Source organism: Mustela nivalis, assembly GCF_964662115.1.
Source record: "Mustela nivalis genome assembly, contig: HAP1_SCAFFOLD_1103, whole genome shotgun sequence".
Taxonomy (NCBI): domain Eukaryota; kingdom Metazoa; phylum Chordata; class Mammalia; order Carnivora; family Mustelidae; genus Mustela; species Mustela nivalis.
This window is the reverse complement of record NW_028135561.1, coordinates 1804-26971: the sequence shown is the minus strand read 5'-3', so window position 1 is coordinate 26971 and position 25168 is coordinate 1804. Positions and strand designations below refer to the sequence as shown.

The following is a 25168-nucleotide window of genomic DNA, read 5'->3' as shown; positions in this document are numbered from 1 at the left end:
AAGGCTGACGCTTAACAACTGAACCACCCAGGCTCCGCTATATGTTTCTTAAAATAGGAAGAAAACTCCGAGGCTTGCAGCAACTTTCCTCTAACATCTTATAAGCTAGGTTATATCACATGCTTGTTCCTAAACCAGCCACTGGTAAACCAGGTACAGTGATTAGCTTAGAATAATCTTTTTTTCTTTTGAAGCTACGGTATGGCGGCTTCGTGTTTGGGACAATAAATATCCAAATAAAGTTGTGGTTTTCCAGCAAGAATGAAGAATATGGCATGGTTATTGGGGAGGGAGCCAGCAGTACTTGATGGAGCAGTACTTCACTGGAGAATGTGAAGCAGAAGGGTAACAAGATTAGATTTGAATTAGGGTCTTCTGGTTGTGGCACAAAATAGTGATCACCAAGATTTTTCTCTAAAGGTCCAGATAGTGAATATTTTAGGCCCTGTGGTTTTTCAACTACAACTACCACTATAGTGTGAAAGCAGCTGTAGCAACACGTAGGTGAATAGCAAGAGCCAACCATCTGGTTCTGTAAATAAAGTTTTATGGGGGCACAGGCACATGACTGGTCTGACTTGGCCTGTGGCCATAGTTTGGTCAACCCTCATGTGGAGGATAGATTGGAAAAAAACCATGTAAAGAGACTGGAAGATAAAGGACGCTTATATTTCCTTAGTCTAGTATCAGTCCATTATGAAATGTTCACTCCTCTATACTCAAAAAGTCAGGAGGCTCAATTTATTCAATTTACAATGTTGTTCTTTTCTAGGCCTTATATCTTTCTCATTTTTTAAAAATTTAAAACTTTTCAAAAGATTTTATTTATTTGAGAGAGAGCACAAGTGGGGCAGAGGGGCAGAGGGAGAGGGAGAAGCAGACTCCCCATTGAGCAGGGAGCCTGGAATGGGGCTTGATCCCAGGACCCTGAGACCGTGACTTGAGGGGAAGGCAGATGCTTAACTGAGTCACCCAGGTGCTGCCTTTCCCATTTGTTTTGCTTAAAAACTTTTTATTCATTTAATAAATAGCAATACTAGTTGGTGGGGTTATTTTTTTTCCCCTTCTGGAAGTCCTCAATTAAGAGCTCATGTTTGTGTAGGGCAGTGGCAGGGGAAATATAAATCAATGATAGAAAAGAAGTATAGTTAATACAGTTTCATGATTATTGAATGTAGAAAGAGGAGAGAGGGGGATGCCTGGGTGGCTCAGTCATTAAGTAGCTGCCTTCAGCTCAGGTCATGATCCCAAGGTCCTGGGATGAAGCCCCACATTGGGGTCCCTGTTCCATGGGAAACTTGCTTCTCCCTCTCCCACTCCCCCTGCTTGTGTTCCCCCTCTCGCTGTCTCTCTGTCAAATAAAATCTTTAAAAAGGGGAGGGGGAGGAAGAAATCGTAGAAGAGTCATATCTTTCCAGGTTGTGCACTAACATTTAAACTTGCCCATGAAGAATGAGTAGGACTTTATCGGAGTGCAGTGGGAATAGGGAAGACCAGGGATTTTCTGTATATGTTGAATTTGATGGACTATCCATGTAGAATATTTTTAGTAACTGGATAATTGAATACTAGGAGTTTCTAGCTGGAGACAGAGCCTCAAGTTTGTAGGTGCTGATTTGAAATAAATTGATTAGAATTATTAGGCTAAGTCATAGCTTGGACAAAGATTGAGCTTGTCCATGATGGAAAACATATAGAAATAGACGAAGGCCAGTGAACAAAGCCTGGCAATACCAGTATATAAAGTGTGGATGGAGGTGTAAGACTTGGTAGAGAAGACTGAGAAGTGGCTGGGGAAACTTAGGAGAGGAATTAGAGGAAATGTTGTTGAAAATTTTGAAAAAAAATATTTCATGGAGTATTAATTGTATCAAAATCACTAAAAAAAGTTGGATTTAACTTTTAAAAGTTCTTTGGTGGTAACCTTTTCAAAAGAACCATTTTTGAGTTGTAAGGTCTGTTATTTATGTGACTGGTCTATTCTGTGTTCAAATATGAAAAAATAACACAACAAGTGTTATTTTTTCTAACTGCAGTATCTACCTGGACAGGGTCAAGGGGATATGGTCTGGCCTGGTGAGTAGACTGGCCAACATTTTTCCATAATTGTCAAAACCTAGGGGTCAAGTGTGAGGAAAAGTGTTGTCTTTCTTACCTGTTTTGTGTAGAGATACTTGAGCTTTTCTTCAAGTCCCTGATACACTCTCGTGGATGAATACTAGGACAAAAATCTGGAAGCAATAGGCAGGAAGCCGCTGTCAGGCCCTATCTCTGAAATGGAATCACGATGCAGCTGTCTTTTGACAGTTTTAAATTTGATCAGAAATACTTTATACAGACCTGCAGTTTGGGAGAAACTGACCTCTGTTAAGTATTTTATTGCAGAAAACTAGTATAATATCAAGGAGGAAATATAAGGTGATATGCTGAATAAACCAGTTGTCACTTGCTAGGGATTCTGTGTCAGTAAAAAACGTCAGTACTGGACTATTTTTGTTAGTGCTGTCTCTCTCCATCCTCTTTAATTTGCCTTCTTCTTATATCTTTACTTTTACTGCTTCTTTCTGAATTTCATCTGTAAAGAAAGCACTAAGGAAAACTGTCTTGGAATCTATCACTATTGGAACACATTTCTACTATATGTATATTTCCTCCTAAGGTAACAGGCTACCCCATCTAAAATGTATTTCATATTTTGTTGTTTCTTGTGCTTAACTTCTTTGTACCTGTACCACAGTGACAGAGTTAGTGATGATGTTTAGCCAAGATTGAAAGCATTTTCTGGATTATCGGAAATTTTTACCTTATAACAGTTTTAATGTGACATGCTTTTGTACTTTTTCAGAAATTGGTAAACTATGGCTTAACAAGAATATGTGGCCAAATAGATTGACAAGTTTTTAACCATCTATGTATATAAGATAACTCACTTTGTTTTCCCCCAAATGAATTCTGTTGATCTCTAACGATCAAATCCACTATTTTCAGGCTGGAGTGGATAACTCATCCTACATTTCGAATGTAGTATTTCTGAGTTTTTGAGCAGATTGTCAACAACTGCCTTTAATAGGTGAACTGTTTCTAATTCTATAAGAAATTAATAAAATGAGTGGAAACAAAAAACCTCTAGAACCAATAGTGTGTTATTATACTGTGTATGATATATTTTTCTATATATTTTTATATATTTTATATATATATAATATATATATTTTTTTCTATAATTATCCCTTATCGATTCATAACTACAATAGAAGTGAATTAAGCCCTATTTAGTTGCAGAAAATTTATGTGACCTTTTAGTTTTTTTATAGGAACTTTTATACTGTAGGACATATTGGAAATCAGCAGAATTCTCTTTTTTTCCCCAATTAAAATACGATTGTTGCTTGTTTCACATTATTTTCTGACATTATTTCATCTATTCCTTTTATGCCTTTATTCAAATGGATATAGAAATACAGTAGTCCCCCAGGCAAATTCTAAGAAAAACAGATTCAAGGAAAGGTATTCTGTGAAATAACCTTCTAACTGTAATCATGTCTTAAAACATCAAACTTAATCATAAAAATTGCATATGATGCATTGGTATTAGAGGCTCCCAAAATGACACCCAGGTTTGGTTATTCACTGGAGGAACTCGCACGTCTCAATATATTTGTACGCATGCCTGCGGTTATTACAGTGAAATGATACAAAGCAAAATCAGCAGAGAAAAGGTGCATGGAGTGAAGTCTAGAGGAAGCCAAGTGCAGGCTTCTATGAATCCTCGGCCTATGGGTGTGCTTAATTCCTCCAGCATTAAATCACGACAACTCGTGTGAGATGTCGTCTGCCAATACAAGAATCTCATAGATACTCAGTGCCTGAAGTTTTCTTTAAGTGATAATCATGTAGGCATCTTCTCCCTAGCATATATCAAAATTATGGTTCCCGGAAGGAAATCAAATAGTAAATGCTTGATAAATCACCTGGTTTGTACCAACACTTAACAGTCTCAATGGATACCTTTTCTTTTTTTCCTTCACAGTAAATAGACCTTATTTTTTACAGCATTTTCAAGTCCATTGCAAAATATCGCAGAAAGTACAGAGAGTTTCCATTTACCGCATGTTCCTCTACACGCGTAGCCTTCTTGTTGTCAACATCCTGAACCACAGTGGTACATTGTTATATTTATATTAGGTCATCTTTATCATCCACAGTCCATAATTTACATCAGGGTTCATTCTTGGTGTTGTACATTCTATGGGTTTTAACAAATGTGTGATGACATGTATCTACCATGTGGTATCACATAGAATAGTTTCACTGCCTTAAAAGTTCTCTGTGCTGTGCCTGTTCCCCTTGTCACAACCCTTGTCTCCTAACTTAAAAAGTTTTACTTTTACCAGAATGTCATATAGTTGCAATCATACAGTGGATATCTTCTCGAATGTTTAAAAAATTAAAATTCCGAGGTAATTGAATATAGTGATTCAAGATAATCTTTGTCCTTTGTTATGTTCATCAGTGTAGGATCTGATGACATATGCCTTACAGACTGAAAAAGTGTGATTTCTACAGATGTTTGTCACATAGTGGGGAAGGTTGAGAACAATGACATCATATCCTGCTACCTAGCACTAATCTTTGGTACCATTCTGGTCTAAGAGTTGGATCCAGATAGACTCTCCAGCAATGAAAGTAGGTCGACTCAAGAGGTTATACTTTATAGAACCAGAATCACTATAATCACTAAAAGCTTTCATACTTACCTTGCAATTGGAAATAAGGCCAGAGAGAGTCTGTTTGCTATGTTTTGCCATGCTGCAAAGTAGAGTGTCTGTAGACCAAACTTTGTGATGAGGTGTTTCACCCTAAACTTAACAGCCCCTGCTGGAGATCTGGAGAAGTTCTGTTGTGTTACAGCAAAATAATTATAGTCTCTTTTAACTGTACCTCATAGTGAAAGTCCTGAAGAATCCAGAAGAATCCTGACTTTGTCAGTCTATGAGGATGATTCTGCTAATGACACCATTTTCTGTTAGTCTCAAGGGTTTGGTTAAAATTGTGGTCATTATAAACATCCACTTGTAGGTATCAAATTCCAATAAATACCATTCTTTTCTTCCATTTGGTAAATGTAGAGGAGAAAGTAACATTTTTTAGCGAGTTTACTGCCTACCAATAGTATAATTAATATTCACTCCAGTGTGGTTGCCAGGTTTGGTCCCGAAGAATACTTTTTAATACAACATCAGTCTCGCAATTTGAATATTCTGTATTTTTCTGTTGTTGATTTAAAATGTACTTTGCTTTTTTCTTTAGTGGCGAATAAGACTTCTGAAGAAGACTCTTTAAGCAGGTAGGATTTTTGTGGATTTTTTTTTAACAAATTCTGTGTTAACAAGGGAATGCAGAGAAAAGCATTTGTTGAGAGTCCTACTGTGTGTTAGGCACTATATTATGTGCTTGACATTTATTATTATATAGTCATTACAATAGCATCACAAAGTAAATGTGCTGTTACAGCCTATTTTTTTATTATTTAGTCAGCTGTGGTTCAGGAACATTGATTAATTGACCTATGATTCTATAGTTAAAGAGTAGCAGACCCAGAAACCGCCACTGCTGCTAACAAGAGCTTGAACACTGTGAATTTTTGGTCTTGGAGGGGGCCATGGTGCCCCCCCATGAGGCCTAAGAAACTAGTCAGTTACTCAGTTTGAAAATTCTTCAAATTTTCAAATGTGATGATGACTTTGTTTCTGCAACCACACCTTTGAATTAGAAGCCCAGAACAATACCAAAAGAGTTAATACTAGAAACAAGAAAACCTAAACTGAAGAATGTCCAGAAAGAAGATATCCCACTACAAGAGAAAACACCTAAAAAAGGATGGCTTTACGTGACGAACTTTACCAGCGAGACTTAGAAGTGGCGCTAGCTTTATCAGTGAAGGAACTTCCAGGGGTCACCATTGATGTGGGAGAGGCTCGAGATACAAGCACCAAAAAATGTGGCAGCAGCGAAATTGGGATAATGACTAAGGCTCCCCATCTCTCCGATTGCAGTGTAGCCAGTGATGATTTAGATTGAGATAAGCTTACCGAGGGAGATGATGTGTGCGGTGCTCAAGGGAAAAGAAAAGCAGCATCAAAAGCTGTGGTACAGCAGAGGAAGAGTCTTTAGGAAGGCAGTCATGGCGGTAGTGCTGACGACTCTGAACCAACCCCCTGGTGGAGAGTCTGAGGATGAGTCTGATTTTAGGGAGAGTGAAGATGATGATGCAAACTTCACTGTGGGAGAAAATAAAGTGGAAGAAATTAAAAAGAAAGAAGTGAAAGTAAAATCCCCACTTGAAAAAAAGGAGAAGAAACCTCAATCCAAACATGATCCAAAGTCACTTTGGAAGTGACTTCAAGAGACTGTGCTCCAGTTGCCCTGAAATCAGAATCTCAGCCTTCACCAAAAAAGGCTTTATCAGTGAAGAGGCCACTCGGAAACCATTACAAATATGCAAACCTTCAGCTGGAAGCAGAAAACCTAAGTAGATGCCACCAGCGCTGTCTGGAAGTAGCAACAGCAGCAGCAACAGCAGCAGGAGCCCACTGGCAGGGGTGTCTGTTAAGTCTCCAAATCAGAGTCTCTGCTTTGGCTTGTCTAGATTAAAACAAGTGAAACCTTTGCATCCAAATGCTGCTAGTAGCTAAGTGTGGTAGTCAACAAAGGTTTGATTAAGAGAATAAGAGTTTTACAAGTGTGTTTATATTTGAATTGTGTTTCTGTTGAAGAAGTATCATAACATTTCTGCAAAGAAGACATCCAGATGGCCAACAGACACATGAAAAAGTGCTCCATATCACTCGGCATCAGGGAAATACAAATCAAAACCACAATGCGATATCACCTCACACCAGTCAGAATGGCTAAAATAAACAAGTCAGGAAATGATAGATGCTGGCGAGGATGCGGAGAAAGGGGAACACTCCTACACTGTTGGTGGGAATGCAAGCTGGTGCAGCCACTCTGGAAAACAGCATGGAGGTTCCTCAAAATGTTGAAAATAGAACTGCCCTATGACCCAGCAATTGCACTATTGGGTATTTACCCTAAAGATACAAACGTAGTGATCCAAAGGGGCACGTTCACCCGAATGTTTATAGCAGCAATGTCCACAATAGCCAAACTATGGAAAGAACCTAGATGTCCATCAACAGATGAATGGATCAAGAAGAAGTGGTATATATACACAATGGAATACTATGCAGCCATCAAAAGAAATGAAATCTTGCCATTTGCGACAACATGGATGGAACTAGAGCGTATCATGCTTAGCGAAATAAGTCAAGCAGAGAAAGACAACTATCATATGATCTCGCTGATATGAGGAAGTGGTGATGCAACATGGGGGCTTAAGTGGGTAGGAGAAGAATCAATGAAACAAGATGGGATTGGGAGGGAGACAAACCATAAGTGACTCTTAATCTCACAAAACAAACTGAGGGTTGCTGGGGGGGGGGGGTTGTGAGAAGGGGGTAGGATTATGGACATTGGGGAGGGTATGTGCTTTGGTGAGTGCTGTGAAGTGTGTAAACCTGGTGATTCACAGACCTGTACCCCTGGGGATAAAAATATATGTTTATAAAAAATAAAAAATTAAAAAAAATTAAAAAAGTAAAAAAATAAAAAAGCAAACAAACAAAAAAGAAGTATCATAATATAAACAAATCATTTAATGTTAAAAAAAAAAAAGAGTAGTAGACCCACGAATTGACTGTCAGCCTGCATGACTCCCACATCAATTCTTTTGTCCCTCAGCAGCACTGAGGTTAAGGAACAGATCCCAGTCAGATCAGCTCAGAAAGTCAGATTTAGTTATGTGTTTGCTGATTTAGAGTTTTCCTAAGAAACCAGGTTAGTCCAAGCATTTGTTCTATTATATTTGACAACTAGTGATAACTAGGGGTAATTAGTGCAGTGGCAACTAGTCTCTTGTTTTTACTGTCCAAGATTTTAGAATGGCTCTCATTACCTATGGCCATAGTACATAGCTTTTACATAAGCATGACCTAATCAGGCAAGTTCTTAGATAAAGAGATGTCTGCTCTCCTTGAGATGAATGCTTTTTCCAGAAGTGATGGATATGTAATCTAGGTGTAGGCCATGATACGTTAATTAATTTTATCATCTATTTAGAGGATATTTCTAAATGATTCCTGTTTACTGACTTCCCCGTCTAGTTTTCCCTTTAGACTAGTCCCTTGACCAGTTCCTTGAAGCCTTTTCTTTTTTTGTAGATTTTTTTCCTTTTCTCTCTTGACTTTTCTATAATCTTTTCTTGTATTTTTCTTTTTTCTTTCTTCTCTGCTTTTCTTGGTGTTTCTTTTATTCCATTAATTTTTTCCCTTTCTGCCAGCTAAGTATTCTCTGTTTTTCTGTAGACAAAATCAAAAGCACATAGAATTTCATGATTTTAGGGCATCTTAGAGATGAATTAATCAAAATACCCTCTGGTTCTACAACCTGTGTTTAACATCCTCACCAAGTGATTATTTAAATGGAGAATTTGAAATGCAGAAGAGACTAAAGTGACTTACTTGGATATGATAAGTGACAGAAATGATATTTACATTCAGGTTTTTTCCTTTTTTCCTCATCTTAATAGGTGAATGTTTTAATAATAGAAAGATGGGGAGTGGGTCTAGTGAACACAGTGAAGGTGCGTAAGGAAGGAATTGGCAGGAGAGGTCGAGTTTCAAGAATAACGACACTGGGTTGGATGGGAATAAGAGTTTTAGAAAAGATGTCAGAATATTTGGGCTTATAAGTTAGATCAAGATGGCTTACAGAAATGAGGGACACACACACACAGAAAGGAATGAAGGATATGGGATATTGGGAGTTTAGAAAAGCACATTAAAATAGAGGGTTCAAGAGAGTCATGAGCAGTTTTTTTGTTGGTTGGTTGAATTGAATGAACTAGCATACTTCAGGTTTTCTGTTGAGAGGTATTAAAATCATTTGAGCCACAGGGAAGGCTTTTTACAGCATATAGGAATGCTGTACTACTACTACTTCCAGCCCAATCTTGGATTAGATCCTCTCGAGTAATGGGGGAATGGAGATTCTGAACCACACAGATATATGGCCCAAGGTAGGGGTCTCCTCACTCCACCTCTTTTTCTAATACTCTGATGTCCTTCCCATGTACTTGTACAGTTTGGTGGGCTAAGACTGGCTGTCAAATCAGTAACAGAGCTTCATTTGGGTAGTTGGTAACATGTCTACATTGCGATGATTACAAGGATGACTTTCAGTTTAGCAGGAAATGGCTTCTACTCTTGATCATTTGATGCTGTGCTTGTTTTGGGAATCTGCTTTCATAGGCTAAAGATTTAAAAGTTTGGAGGGTACCACTGAGCCCTGCACTTGTTGTAGGGCTATGCTGTACTTGTATCCCTGTGACTTACTGTAACTGGAATCCTGAACCTTCCATTCCCCTTTACCCATTTTGTCCATCTTCCCACCCCATTCTCTTCTGGTGATACAGAATTCTCTGTATTTCTGGGTCTGTTTCTGTTTATTTTTGCTTTTACTGCTCTTGCCTCAGGAGCAGTAAAAGCAAAGCAAACTGTGGGGACTACATCAAAATCAAAAGCTTTTACACAGTGAAGGGATCAGTCCACACAATGAAAAGGCAACCTATGGAATAGGAGCAGATATTTGCCAATGACATAGCCAATAAAGGGTTAGTATACAAATAAAAAGAACTGATAGAACTCAGCACCAAAAACACAACCCAATTTAAAAATTATCAGAAGACATGAACAGACATTTTTCCAAAGAAAACACACAATGACCAACAGGCACCTAAGAAGATTCTCAGCATCACTCAGCATCAGGGAAATGGAAATCAAAACTACAACGAGATAGCACTGCCTACCTGTCAGAATGGCTAAAATAAAAAACATAAATAACAATGTTGGCATGTATGTGGAGAAAAAGGTATCCCCTTGGATTATCGGTGCGAATGCAAACTAATGCAGCCACTGTGGAAACAGTATGGCGTTTCCTCCAAAAGGTAAAAACTGAACTACCCTACAATCCAGTAATCACACTATTGGGTATTTATGCCCCAAAATAGGAAAATACCAATTTGAATGGATACATGTACCCCTATGGTTACTACAGCATTAGTTATAATAGTCAGCCCGAGTGTCCATTGAGAGATGAATGGATAAAGAAGTGGCACATATATATACAATGGAATATTCAGCCATAGAAAAGAATGAAGTTTTGCCATTTCAGTGAAATAGAGGGAACTAGAGAGTATTGTGCTAAGTGGAGTTAAGTCAGAGAAAGACAAATACCATATGATTTTACTCATATGTGGAATTTAAGAAACAATAGAAATGAGCAAAGAAAAATAAAACAACAAAAAGCGAGAGACAGACAACGAAGAAACTGACTCTTAACCATAGTGAACAAGTTGATGGTTACCAGAGGGGAGATGGGTAGGGAAACAGGTGAAATAGGAGCTAAGGGTTAAGGAATGCACTTGTCGTGCTGAGCGCTGGGTGATGGAATTACCAAATCATTATATTGTATACATGAAACTAATACAGCACTGTGTGATACTGGAATTAAAATAAAAACTTAATAACAAAAACAGAGGCTAAAGTTCAATTACATCAAGAAACTTTATTCAATAAATAAATAGATGACCTTTCACTTGATTTTTCTTTTTCATTAACTTGTTTTTGTTGTATATTTTTGCTCTAAAGTATTTCTGTTAAACCTGGTGATGATAATGCTTCATGGCCTACATCAGATGATGAAGACTTAAGTTTCAATATGAAGGTAATATACTCTCTTGTGAAATTAATTTTTCTGCTCTGAATTTAGTTTTGTGTATTATTTTCTCTTAAAACTTAGCAGTGGCCTGCCTATCATCATTTTATGTTTGAAGTGGAAAGTTGGTCAGAACAAACCACTTTATAGAAATATGACAAGTTGAATTTTTTTTAACTCTGTTAAATATCAAAGTTAGAAAAAATGGGCTGGAAATATATAATGACAGGAAAATTATATTGGGAAAAGCTTTCCCATGATGGAGGAAATATGACATTTGGTCAAGGATAAGGATTCTTACTGTGAGTTTTAAATTATCTTATCATGACTTTTCTTTCTTTTCCTTTCTCTTTTTCTCTTTATCTCTCTTTCTCTTTTCTTCTAACATGACTTTTATAATACTCATTCCTAAATGAATCTTTAGTGGACCCAGTTATTTATTACAGATTGTTTTTTCTTGGACATTTTTTATTTTGGTAGCATACAGTTTTATGAAAGGTTTTTTTTTTTTTTTTTTTTTTTTTTGCTATTTCTTTCCCTTGTTCTACATTTAGACCAAAATAAGATTGGAAATTGTGGAAATTTAGAAATTTAAATTCTACTTAACACATTCTACTGTGTTTTCAAAATAATTCCATAAAGAGTTTAGTTAAAACTCTTTATCTAAGTGAAGAATACACGTTTTGCCTAAAAAAATAATTAACACTAGAAGCAGAGGCTTTTCATACCCATATGGTAAAATGTCTAATTTCACAAATCTTTTATATTACAGTTTTTCAAAAATATCTACTCATAATCTTTGTATCAGATTCTAAGATTCAAACTTTTAGTCACTTTATATTTATTTAAATATTCATGATAAAGCTCCTGCATCATGGGACGCCTGGGTGGCTCAGTTGGTTAAGCAGCTGCTTTCAGCTCAGGTCATGATCCCAGCGTCCTGGGATCGAGTCCCACATCGGGCTCCTTGCTCTGCAGGGAGCCTGCTTCTCCCTCTGACTCTGCCTGCCACGCTGTCTGCCTGTGCTCGCTCTCGCCCTCTCTCTCTCTCTCTGACAAATAAATAAATAAAATCTTTAAAATAAAATAAAATAAAATAAAAAGCTCCTGCATCATTATAAGCTATTGGATTTTAGGAAACATAATTGTGCATCTCCTGGAACACCTAGAGTAAAAGCTTGCTTGAAGAATTAATTTTAATATTTTTTGAATGTGAATTAATGAGCAGACAGATGGAATTCTGTATAATGGAATGTTATATAAATAATGTAATGTGCATAATATGTCATAATTAAATATAAAAAATTTTTGAAATACATAATTTAAAAATTTATATTCCCTCTTCATGTTTAGGATTTATAAGTGCAAATGAATTATGTTGAGGAAATAAATGAGAAAGAAGGTTACAATCTATTTTTTACTATTCTTTAATTGTGAGCTTAGAATTTTAGATAGAGAGTCTTTTTTCTCCTGTATTTTTTTTTCCTGCTTTGTTGAAGATTATTTGACCATAGAGTCGAGGGTCCATATATGGACTCTATTCTGTTCCACTGGTCTATGTGTCTCTTTTTGTGCCAGTTCCATGTGTTCATCATCATTAGACATCAGAGAGATTCAAAGCAAAAACACATTGAGATACCACCTTCCACCAGTTAGAATGGCCAAAATCAAGAAGACAGTAAACAACAAGTGTTGGAGAAGATGTGGAGAAAGGGGAAACTTCTTACAGTGTTGGTGGGAATGCAAGTTGGTGCAGCCACATTGGAAAACTGTGCTACCCAATGACCCTGCAGTTGCACTGCTGGATATTTACCCCAAAGATACAGATGTAGTGAACAGAAGGGCCATCTGTACCCCAATGTTCATAGCAGCAATGGCCACAGTCGCCAAACTGTGGAAAGAACCAAGATGCCCTTCAACGGTTGAATGGATAAAGAAGATGTGGTCCATATACAAGATGGAGTATTATGCCTCCATCAGAAAGGATGTGTACCCAACTTTTGTATGAACATGGATGGGACTAGAGGAGATTATTCTGCATGAAATAAATCAAGCAGAGAGAGTCAATTATCATATGGTTTCACTTACTTGTGGAGCATAAGAACTAACATGGAGGACATAGAGAGATGGAGAGGAGAAGGGAGTTGAGAGAAATTGGAAGGGGAGAAGAACCATGAGAGACTATGGACTCTGAAAAACAATTGGAGGGTTTTGTAGGGGCTGGCATGGGAGGTTGGTTGAGCTTGGTGGTGGGTTTTAAAGAGGGCACGTATTGCATGGAGCACTGGGTGTGGTGCATAAACAATGAATTTTGGAACACACGCATCTCTCATAATCCTAACCCCAGGAGAAAATGTAGGCTAGTAAATGGCAGAACTGAGATTTGAATCTACATTTGAATGATTCCAAAACCCATGTTCTTTGTGTAATGGTGCTCATTTGACAATGGTGAATATTATAATTATTTTACCAAATGTGTTATTTGTAATCCTTAATACTATTAATTTCTTTTCTAGAACACCTCAAAACCAAACTTAAGAAAATTAATGAATGCTTCTCAGCTTTTCAAGAAATGTAAGCTGTTTGAAGACTTGTTATGCACTGATTTTTGTCCATTCTTGTGTTAGTAACTTGAAATTACAGATATTTTCATATACTCTTTATTTTGTTTTTTTACTAAGTGGAAATAGAACTTGGCCTTCTATCACCAGGAGATAAAACTTTATCTGAGCATGATAATTCTGAAAACAAATGTGAAGATACAGTTGGTGTTTTTTCCAAACCATCTGCTGACATCTGTGACTCTTCTCCTCCTGCTTTGCCATCGCCTGATTCTATTCTAAAACCTCCTTTCACATCGTTAGGCCTTGGTCTTACAAAGGTAAGTTGTTTCATTTTAAACTTTTTCCCCGTTCATATTTTATCGTCTTGATCCTTCTAATGAAAAGAATCTTAGGAAGAAAGGGAAGTCCTCAAGATCATAAGAGAAAGCAGTGTCATACTGGAAGAGAGGTAATTGGATTGAGATTTATAAAGTCTGGTGGGAGTGAACAGTTCTTAGGTATGCCATTATGGGAGGAAAGAATTACAGAGCAACTGGAAAGAACAGCTATAGATGGAATATGAAGATGAGGGAGGAGGTGAAGGGAAAGAATTCATTTAAGAAGGGCTATATGACTGTAAAGCTTGCAGAGTTGAGAGAGATTATTATAAAAACACAATAGCAGTTGTGGGGCTACGGGACAGCAGATACTCTACATTATAAAATATGGTAGAAATTATTTTAAGTGCGAATTAAGAAAACGGAGTCAGGTAATTAAAAAAAATGCTCACTCATCTGAATGATTACAGCTTATTTCTATGAAGAAGTGGAAGAAAATTTTATTCTTTTAAGTTGATAAAGTGTGATATTGTATATGTAATTTAGCAAAACCTGTGTTTATAGATAATGCAAAGTGAAATCTGTTTTAGGCCTTAATCAGACTTATTATGAATTTTGAATTTTGGCCATTATCCTTTTTTAAAAAATTTTTTCAATTTATTTATTTTCAGAAAAACAGTATTCATTATTTTTTTTACCAACCCAGTGCTCTATGCAATCCGTGCCCTCTATAATACCCACCACCTGGTACCCCAACCTCCCACACCCCCCTGCCACTTTAATCCCTCAGATTGTTTTTCAGAGTCCATAGTCTCTCATGATTCACCTCCCCTTCCAATTTACCCCAACTCCCTTCTCCTCTCTAACACTCCTTGTCCTCCATGATATTTGTTATGCTCCACAAATAAGTGAAACCATATGATAATTGACTCTCTCTGCTTGATTTATTTCACTCAGCATAATCTCTTCCAGTCCTGTCCATGTTGCTACAAAAGTCGGGTATTCATCCTTTCTGATGGAGGCATAATACTCCATAATGTATATGGACCACAACTTCCTTATCCATTCATCCGTTGAAGGGCATCTTGGATTTTATTTATTTTTCTGTGTGTGTGAGAGAGAGTACAAGAGCAGGGGGAGGGGAAGTGGAGAAGCAGACTCCCTACTGAGTAGGGAGCCTGATGAAGGACTTGATCCCATGAGCCTGGGATCATGACCTTCATGAGCTGAGGGCAGATGCTTAACCAACTGAGCCAACCAGGTGCTCTTTCTTGTGGCTTCTAATTTATGTACTGTGTGGTGTAATCTTGGAAAGTTTTAGATCTTTTTGAGAATAAAGAGAGGAGAGAAGTAAACACCTTACGTAGTCTTTTCATTACGCAAAACTGAAATTTATGACTATGTAAGTGAGGTTCTTAATCTTTATCCATTAAATGAAATAAATTTTAAGGTGCAACACTCTTAAAGAAAAAATATAATTTTTTAAAGATTTTATTTATTTATTTGACAGACAGAGATCACAAGTAGGCAGAGAGGCAGGCAGAGAGAGTAGCGGGGGGAAGCAGGCTCCCTGCTCAGCAGAGAGCCTGAAGTGGGGCTCAATCCCAGGACCCTGGGATCATGAGCTTAGTTGAAGGCATAGGCTTTAACCCACTAAGCCACCCAGGTGCCCCTAACATCTTGTTTTTTGATTCTGATTTATTTTTAATTGTATCTGCAATAGACACATGCACACAGATCAAATGAATAAACTAACAATTTATAGTTTTTTTCCTAATATGAACTAGTTGTCATTATAGAATCATAAGGAAGCAAAGGTTGCTAACAGAGTATACAGAATTATTTCTGGAAGATGATTTTTACTTTTTCAAATATCTCCAACAGTGGATACATTTTATATTATCAGGAAACGTTAGTATTCATAGCTATTAGTTTTGGGGGGTTCTTTTTAAATTTAAAAAATTTTAAGTAATCTCTATACCCAGCATGGAGATCAAGAGTCACACTCTCTTCCCACTGAGCCAGCCAGGAGCTCCATATTTGTTAAATTTATCATGTGAATTCTTTCATATCTGAAATCCAGAAATGCTGGTGATTTTTTTTTTAATTTATTTATGTCCCTTTCTTCTTTCCTCATGTGAATATTGGGTCCTGCTTGATAATGACACATGTATTTGGAGACTTTAAAACCTTCAACTTGGATGATCATAATTATTATTATTTGTTAAAGATTTTATTTATTTATTTGACAGATGGAGATCACAGAGAAGCAGGCAGAGAGAGAGAGAGGAAGGGAACCATGCTCCCTGCCGAGCAGAGAGCCCGATGCGGGGCTCTATCCCAGGACCCTGAGACCATGACCTGAGCCAAAGGCAGAGGCTTAACCCACTGAACCACCCAGGCGCCCCGATCATGATTTTTTTTAATATTAGATTCTTTCTCTGGTCATTACCTACTGGTGAAATATGCTGTTCACAGTGGAATAAGAAAATGATGTGAATTTTAAAATAGAGTTTTATATTTTTCTCATATATCATAGTAGTACTTAAAAATGCCTCAGAATTTTAAAATCCTATTATTTCTTTTATATAATAGAAATCTTTTAAGATTAATTTTCAAAAATGAGTATTCCTACAAAATCTTGGTGTTTTGCAGTTAAATCTTTATTAATCTTTTTAATAAAATTTTATTTATTTATTTGACAGACAGAGATCACAAGTAGGCAGAGAGGCAGGCAGAGAGAGAGTGGAGGCAGGCTCTCTGCTGAGCAGAGAGCCCAATGCGAGGCTCGATCCCAGAACCCTGGGATCGTGACCTGAGCTGAAGGCAGAGGCTCAACCCACTGAGCTACCCAGGCACCCGATATTTATCTTTTTAACATCATGAGTAATGTCATTTTTCCTACTCCAAATGTATTTGTCTAGAAATTTCTTCATAAGTCTTCTGGGTGCTTCAGGATGTCTGGGTGGCTCAGTTAGTTAAGCATCTATCTTTGGTTCAAGTTTTGATCCCAGGGTGCTGGGATTGAGTCCTGCATTGGGCTTCTTGTTCAGCGGGTAGCCTGCTTCTCTCTCTGCCTGCCCCTCCCTCTACTTGTACTCCCTGTCTCCAACAAACAAATAAATAAAATCTTTAAAAAAAAAAGGCTCTGGGGTGCTTCAAATTTGGTATGTCCCAGATTGAAGACATTGTTTCTGATGCTTTCTTCTTCCCTGGCTTTCTGTAATTTGCTCTGTCATTTGTTTTCCCCTTCCTAGTAGATAGCACCACTGAAACACTGAAGTAGGAAAAATCCTGGACTCCAAACTTCCCTGAAATTACTACATCCAGGGACACTTCGGTGGCTTGCTTGGTTAAGCATCTGACTGTTGGTGTTGCTCTGGTCATGATCTCAGGGTCCTGGTATGAAGCCCCTGGTCGGCCCCCATACTGAGTAGGGAGTCTACTTGAGGTTTCTCTGTGTTTCTCTTCCTCTGCCCCTCCACCTGCATGCACACCCTCTCCTTCTAAATATAAATAAATTAAATCTTTTAGAAAAAAACATCACATCTCTACCTTTGAATCCAATAATACATTATATGTTAATTAATTGAATTTAAATTAGAAAAAGGGGCACCTGGGTGGCTTAGTCAGTTAAGCATCTGCCTTCAGCTCAGGTCAGGATCTCAGGGCTCTGGGCTTGAGTCCCTCATTGGGCTCCTTGCTCAGCGAGGAGTCTGCTTCTCTCTCTGCCTGCTTCTCTTCCTGCTTGTGCTCTCTCTCTCTGACAAATAAATATAAAACCTTTAAAAAATATTAAAAAGCAAAAAAAGAAAAAATCACCACATTCAGTCACTCTCTGCATGCACTATTTTGTATCTGCTTCCCATTTTTCATATCTTAATATAATTCCCTCTCTCTCTGTCCTATAATTTGAAATCCTCTTCTGGCTTGGGTTCCTTTTTTTTAATTCAAAGATTTTATTTATTTACTTGACAGACAGATCACAAGTAGGCAGAGCGAAGAAGAGAAAGCAGGCTCCTCGCTGAGCAGAAAGCCTGATGCGGGGTTCGATCACCCGCATCAGGGATCATGACCTGATGATCCCTGAGCCAAAGGCAGAGGCTTTAACCCACTGAGCCACCCAAGTGCCCCTTGGGTTCCTTTATGTTCATCTCTACATTGCTATGAGAGTGACCTTTCTAGAATATATTTGTGGTGATGTAACTCCTCTGCTTCTTTAGTGGATGCCCATTACCTGAAGGAGAAAGTTTATATTCCAGCATCACACTTGCCTTTTTTGTTTCAGTCCTGGTTTTCCAATTCTGTCTCTCTATCCCACTCCCAAAAATTGTGTTCCAGTTTTGCCACCTTCTGTAGCTATAGTCACTTACTGTGTTATTCCATACGTCATCCTTTTGCTCATTCTACCTTTTCTAGAATGCCCTTCACACTGTCTTTGTGTAGTCTCTCTCTCCAGATACAGCCCTACCTTTGCAGCATTTCCTGAGCTTCCCATATACAACTGTTTTCCCCTTTGTGCCTTCACTGTGCTTTATTCACTTCACCTGTAGAACTAGTAAATGATACTCTTCTGTTCTCGTTTTTGTCCATCTCTACCCCTACTAGGATACATGACAGTCTCTTTTATTTATATTTCCAGCTTCTCCCAGGATAGTGCCTATGACTTGATGGACGCATTTGTCTTTCTGAGTGAGTGGGTGAGCACGTGAATTGATGTGATGTTTTCTGAAGTCGGGCTTTTGTTTTGTATTGTTTTTATAGGAAGGAGAGGAGCGGCCAGGGATTGGAACAAAGGACGATGGTATCACTGAAAGTGTTCCACAAGCACAAACAATTAATGACTGTTTGACTTCTGCTGACAGGGCAGGTAAAAATGATAGACATGGTAAGTTAGTGAACATCTCCACATTTTTTTCTAGGCCTAAATGCTAGTATAAGAAATATCACAGTATGTAGATCCAGTTATGTTCCCCCATTTCATTAAGATATTTTTCTTTTTCTTTTTGCTGTCTTACTTTTTAAGTATACCAGCTTTTGGTTCCTGAAAATTCTTCAACCCTCTGAAAATCTTTACTGCTTTTACTTTTATTTTATTGAAGTATTCATGAAGGGGGCATAGGCTTGTATATACGTTTAAAATTCATAATACACGTTCTCATTAATGTATCTGTGACTGTATTTTATAGTTATGCTGTCAGCATTAGGATTTGCAGAACAAAATGAAGAATCACCTTGGGATTCTGAGGTACCGTTTTATTATTATTTTAAAATAAAAGCAAGGAGTGATTTTCAAACGTAAAAGGGATGCTTAGACTTTACACTCTCATCTCTGCATTTGCCTATAAAAACTATTTCCTTATACTTTTTACCTGTAATTGATAAAATATTTCTGTGCTAAATATAATAATCCAGCAAATATAGTTCTATTAATTTACAAACTTAACCTAATGAAAACTGTGTAGTAGTAGTATTGCAGAAAACGGAGGCTTAGACATGATTAGGAATTAGTTTGTGTTTTGAAATTAAGTTATCTAAATAACCAAAGAATTACTCCAGGCCAGCTTATGGCCAGATATATGATTCTGTGGTGTATATGGATGTGCAAAACTCCTAATGAGATCTAGAAAGAGTTTAGATTTTAGTTTTTCACAAGTTGGAATTTGAAAAGATGATACCTGGGACTTGAAAGTGTATCTATCTATCTGTCTGTCTATCTATCTATCTGTATGTATGTATATGCATATGTGTGTATCTATGTAGTTGAGAGAGAGAGTTAGTGAGTGGGAGGGAGAGGGAGAATCTGAAGCAGACTCCAGTCTGAGCACAGAGCTCAACTGAACCATGGGGGGCCCCTGAAACTATTATATTTGGATTGTTAAGTAGATTTACAAGGAGCATTGTGATTATAATAAAAATTATAGTAATATAATGGTATTAGTGGTATTATTACCACTGGTTTAGTGGTGTTTTTTTATTTTTTAAAAGATTTTATTTATTTATTTGAGAGAGAGAGAGAGAAAGGGAGCATGAGTGGGGGAGGGGCAGAGGGCAAGGGAGAAGCAGGCTCTCCACTCCCCATTTCTGGGGCTCTATCCCAGAAATGCCTAGGCATCCCTGGTTTAGTGGTGCTTTCAATAGGTAAAAACTATTTCAGATAGTTAAAATAGTATGCCTTGAGTATCTTTGTGGCAGCCTTACTTACAGAAACGTAAGTGTAAGGTAACGATGACCTTTTCTAAGGTGACAGAGTATGGAGGGAGCTTAAAAGGGCCTGATCTCTTAGGACAGGTAGGTGCTATACAGTACGGCAAGCACTGTGTTTGAAGTCAAAAGATACAGTGGCATCCAGATTCTGTCACTTGGTAGCTGTGGTATCCCAGAAAAACTTGTTTAACCTGTTTGAATGTCACAGACCTCATTCATAAAAATGGTTCTAATACCTACCTCTCAGGTATGTGTAATGAACAAGTATGGAAACACTTTGTAAACTGTTAAGGGCACTATAGAAACATGAGACAAAAATGATCACAGCAGTATTAGTGATTTACTAAATATCGAGGACCCTTTTTTGAAATGTGAAGATTTCTGAAGGGCAATAAAATAAATAGCAGTAGTGTTAAGAAAAGAAGGGGAAAGTTAGAATGGGCAGGTGGATTTCTAATTTGGGCTATGTTAAATTTCAGTGACATTGTGTTAGGTATACAGTTGACCCTTGAACAAGATGGGTTTGAATTGTTTGTCCACTTACACTCAGATTTTTTTGATACAGTACAGTACTGTTAATGTATTTTCCTCTTCCTTATGATTTTCTTCATAACCTCTTCTTTAGTTTATATTGTAGGAGTACAGTATATAATATATAGGACATACAAAATGTGTTAATTGACTTTACGTTATTGATAAGGTCAGCATTAGGTTATAATTTACTCTGACCTTCCGTGCTTAGTTTACAGAGTCAATATTCAAATGAGGATTAAGAAGTAGATGAGATCTACAGATCTAATGATCTCTACTCTAGAGATCTAAGGTCTTCTATTTAAATATTTTGGTTTTTAATATACACTTTTGCTATTTTTAAGTCTAATTGCTTTTGAAGTAGGAAGTTCAATAGGAGATGAGTAAAGTTTTGGGGGAATCCAAAGTTATATGTGAAGTTTGGACTGCACGGCTATCAATGCCCTTAACCCTTGCATTGTGCTAGGGTCGATACCTAGTATAGTGACTTGGTACTTGAGACCTCCTCAGTGAGCTTGTTGTTGTTACTTTTAGAGAAAAAGAAAGAGAGAGCATGTGAGAGGGGTGAGGAGGGGCAGAAGAAGAGAAACAGAAAGATTCCCAAGTAGGCTTTGTGCACATGATGGAGCCCAACATGGGGCTTAATCTCCCAACCCAGAGATCATGAACTGAACTGAAATCAACAGTCAGTTGCTTAACTGACTGAGCCATATAGGTGACTCCTCAGTGAGATTATTTTAGGTGTTTTGAACTTAAATATATTTGTTATTGAATACCAGCTATATACCAGGCTGTACAAGTTGAGGGGTTAGGCTGTAGTGGTTGATGCAGAAAAATGAAGAATAACAACCCACTGTAAGTCACTGTTAGTGGTTCATATAAGAAAATAGGAATGTTAGGTTAGGGAACAGTGGGGGAGTTTGCAGTTAGAATGGGGATGAGAATACAAGCAGAATTTTGTTGGTCAGAAACAATCTCTCTGAGTGTGGCAAGAGCTGTCAAGTAAAGGATGAGAAGGACCAGTTGTGTGAAGGTCTTGGAGACCTTCTAGACATTCTAGACAGACAGAACCGTGGATCACACCTGTTCATCATTTCACTCTAATGTCTTGGAATGACCAGGAAGCAGGAAGATCCACCCCATTGTCATAACCATTGGTATTATTGTTGTTTGTAGAAAAGAAAATGGGTATACTAAAATAAGTGCCTGGTACCTTTTAGGTAATTAATAAATAAATGTTCTTATTATTCCCTTATGAAAGCTTATTATACTTTTTGGAGAGTTTCATACCTATATCTAAAACTTTTTACTATTATTTAAACATAATTTCATGAAAAGTTTTTCTTCCTACTTTGGCATTGCATTTAACCATTATCCTGTCAATAAAGTTTCCAAGCCTTTGTTTATACAAATGAAGCAGCAGTTACCACACTGTATTCTTTATACTCAACATGATCTACTCCAAGGTTTCTTATGTCAGGTGTCCTATTTTTACATGGAAAAAGGTTCTGCTGTTCGGAACAGCTTAAATTTGTAGCAAATATACTTACTAAAGAATTTATTTAAATACATATTTTTAATATCCTTTAATTTGGTGGGGAATGCAAAGGAGAGTTAGGTGTTTTGTTAGTTCCTGTGGAAATGTACATATAAGTCAGTGTTCTGTCCAAGAAAATATTTACTCTAGCATTTGATGCTCAGTTTACAGCCAGTGGCCAAATGAAGATTAAACATTATATTTAATTTAGAAAGCATATATGAGTTTTTAAAATGTTTTGGTTTTCAGTATATGCTTTTCTTATTTGTGAGTCTGATTACTATGAAAGTAGGAAGTTCAGATATTTTCTTAGAAAAGGATTAGGAAATCTTTATGCAACTCATTTTTGTTGTTCATTTTAACAGAGTAATTCTGAGAGTCTCCCAGAGACATACCTTGATCATTTATCTGGGCATGCAGATCAGAAAGGGGAAAGTACATTAAATGAGCAAGTAGAAGGTAAGACTTGTATTTTATTAAAAAGTCATTTGATAAAATATTGGTGTAAAATGGGAGCACTGACATATTTCAATATCCAAAGAAAATCATCTATTGAATTAGAGATAAAGAGAAAGATTGAAAAGGTGATAAGTTGAAGTCTTATCAGGTGTCAGTGTCGGTAACACATGAAATTGAGGGTGCCACAAAGGAGCTTACTTAGTGGTTCCATGTCAAGGTACTCTAAGACCAAAGGAACGCCAGGAAATAAGTGGAAAGGATAAAAAGGGTGACTGACGAGAAAGTCAAGAATACGGGGAGTAAATGAAGGACAATAAGCAGCTGTCAGAGTGGAAGGTGGTAAAGTAGAACAATTCTTTATTTTTTATTTTCTTTTTAAAATTTTTTTATTTTTTATTAACATATAATATGTTCTTAGCTACAGGGGTACAGGTCTGTGAATCTCCAGGTTTACACACTGCACAGCATTGGCCAAAGCACATATTCTCCCCAATGTCCATAACCCCACCAAAATAATTCTTTTAAATGAGGAGCAGACTATTTGAAATGCAGGAATAATATCAGGTGAGCTTCCAGTACCAAAACCTGTCAGAGTAGGATACCGAAATTTTCCTGCTCTTACTGCTTTCCTCATGGTTGGGAAGACATTCAGGACTGCCCTAGTTGATGATGCAGAGCGATGTTCTAGTCACCAATAAGTGTGTGTATCTTAATGGCATAAAAATGGTGGTACTTCATAAATAGTATCATTGAGTGCAAAGTAAGAGTATTGGAAGGAAGAAGGGAGGAGGGTCAGTTCGGGGGAAATCAAGGAAACTTTAGCCATGATAAGAAGTCCATTAGAAAGCTTACGACTTTTAAGACATTTCCAGTTTCGAAGAATTGATAGTGATGCACATAAGGCTTGCTTCTAGAAGGTGAAGTTAAGGTAAAGGAATGTGGTAGCAGATACAGTATGGACTAGAATTTCTCCAACTTTAGTAATCAGAGACATTGCTAAAAATGCAGATTGTGAGCAAAAGGTCTGGGATTCTGCATTCTGACCTCTCAGGTGATGCCAGTGTCTGTGGTCCCTGTGTCATGTGCTCTGTAGCAAGGGGTTTCTGCAGAAAAGTCTGGAAGGGCCAGTGGATAGTTCAAGACACCATGGGATCAAGGAAAAGCATTATTTTGTTTTTATTTGTGAGCATGTTTTTAGCTAGGGGGGAGCAAGGAGATGCAGAAAGAGAGGTAATAGATGTGAGATACTAGTGCTGAATAAAGAGGAAAGAAGTGGTGAAGATAAACCCTAGTAAAATGGGTGTAAAAGCAGAACAATCAAGACCATAGATCCAGAAATAACTCTGTTTTAAAGATTTATTTTAGGGAGAGAGAATGAGAGAGACAGTGAGTGATTAGGGGGACGGGCAAAGGGAGAGGGAGAGAGATGCCTCAAACAGGTTCACTTCTGAGACTAGAGCCCGATGCGGGGCTCAATCCCAAGATGGTGCCATCATGACTTGAGCCAAAATCAACAGCTGGATGACCAATTCGCTGCTCCACCCAGGCGCCCCCTGAATTACTTTACTTAATGGCTTATAAAACAGTGGTACTTCCTAAGTAGTATCATTGAGTGCAAAGTAAGAGAATTGGAAGGAGAAAGAGAGCAGGGTCAGTTCGTGGGGATCAGGGAAGCTTAGAAAGTTAATGACTTTTAATACATTTCCACTTTTGAAGAATTGATAGTGACGAACATGAGGCTTGCTCTAGAAGTTGAAGTTAAGGTAACAGAATGTGGCAGTGACTCAGTATGGGCCAGAATTTCTCCAATTTTACTGAATCCTCGGAGACCTTATTAAAAATGCACATGGTGAGGGGCGCGTGTGTGGCTCAGTGGCTTAATCCTCTGCCTTGGGCTCAGGTCATAATCTCAGGATCCTGGGATTGAGCCCCACATCTGGCTCTCTGCTCCACAGGGAGCCTGCTTCCACCTCTCTCTCTGCCTGCCTTTCTGACTACTTGAGATCTCTGTCTGTCAAAGAAATAAATAAAATCTTTCAAAAAATAATGAACAGTATGACCACAGGTCTGGGATCCTGCATTCTGACCTGTCAGGTGATGCGAATGCCAGTGGTCCTTGGGCCATGTGCTGCATCGCAAGGGTGTAGACTACCACCTACAGACACCTGGAAAGGCCCTGGATACTTCAAAGCACCACAGGATGAAGGAAATCATTATTTTCTTTTTATTTGTAAGCATGTTTTCAGCTTGAGAGGAGCAAGGGGATGTAGAAGGAGTTGTCATAAATGTAAAATATCAGTGCTAAATAAGGAGGAGAGAAATGGTGGAAGTAATCCATAATAAAAGGGGTGTAAAAGCAGAAAAATCAATACCATAGTTCCAGCAGTAACTCTGTTGTAAGGATTTCTGTATTTATTCTATGGAGAGAGAATGAGAAAGGCAGAGAGTGATCAGGGGAGGGGCAATGAGAAGGGTAGGGATTCCTCAAGGAGACTGGCTTCCAAGCCTGGAGGCAGATGTGCGACTGTATCCAGGGACCTTTCGATCATGATGGGAGCTGAAATCAAGAGCCGGATGTGCAATCTGAGGCTCGATTCACGTGTCCTCAGAAACTACTTTTTTTTTCTTTTTTTCAGAAATTATTTTTGAGGAAGGGGACAGTGATGGGAAAAGGGAAAAAGAAAGGCACGTTAGCTGAGAAGTTTTGGAGTTGAGCA

The 25168-nt window shown here is 37.8% G+C and overlaps 1 protein-coding gene and 1 pseudogene across 2 annotated transcripts in view; both read left to right on the top strand.

The window, feature by feature from the left end:
- Positions 1 to 23435, top strand: part of LOC309857710 (ankyrin repeat domain-containing protein 26-like) — a 35402-nt gene extending 11967 nt beyond the window's left edge. Inside the window, exons 5-11 of the mRNA XM_082750441.1 lie at positions 5311 to 5347; positions 10770 to 10845; positions 13353 to 13410; positions 13518 to 13717; positions 18482 to 18605; positions 18907 to 18965; positions 22358 to 23435. Coding sequence (XP_082606567.1) covers positions 5311 to 5347; positions 10770 to 10845; positions 13353 to 13410; positions 13518 to 13717; positions 18482 to 18605; positions 18907 to 18965; positions 22358 to 22588 — 785 coding nt within the window. The 3' untranslated portion in view covers positions 22589 to 23435. The remainder of the gene's footprint in view (positions 1 to 5310; positions 5348 to 10769; positions 10846 to 13352; positions 13411 to 13517; positions 13718 to 18481; positions 18606 to 18906; positions 18966 to 22357) is intronic.
- LOC309857708 (RAD51-associated protein 1 pseudogene) lies at positions 5397 to 6781 on the top strand (annotated as a pseudogene). The gene is made up of 2 exons: positions 5397 to 5421; positions 5688 to 6781. The product of its transcript is annotated as an RAD51-associated protein 1 pseudogene (transcript).
- Positions 23436 to 25168: the final 1733 nt, after the last annotated feature.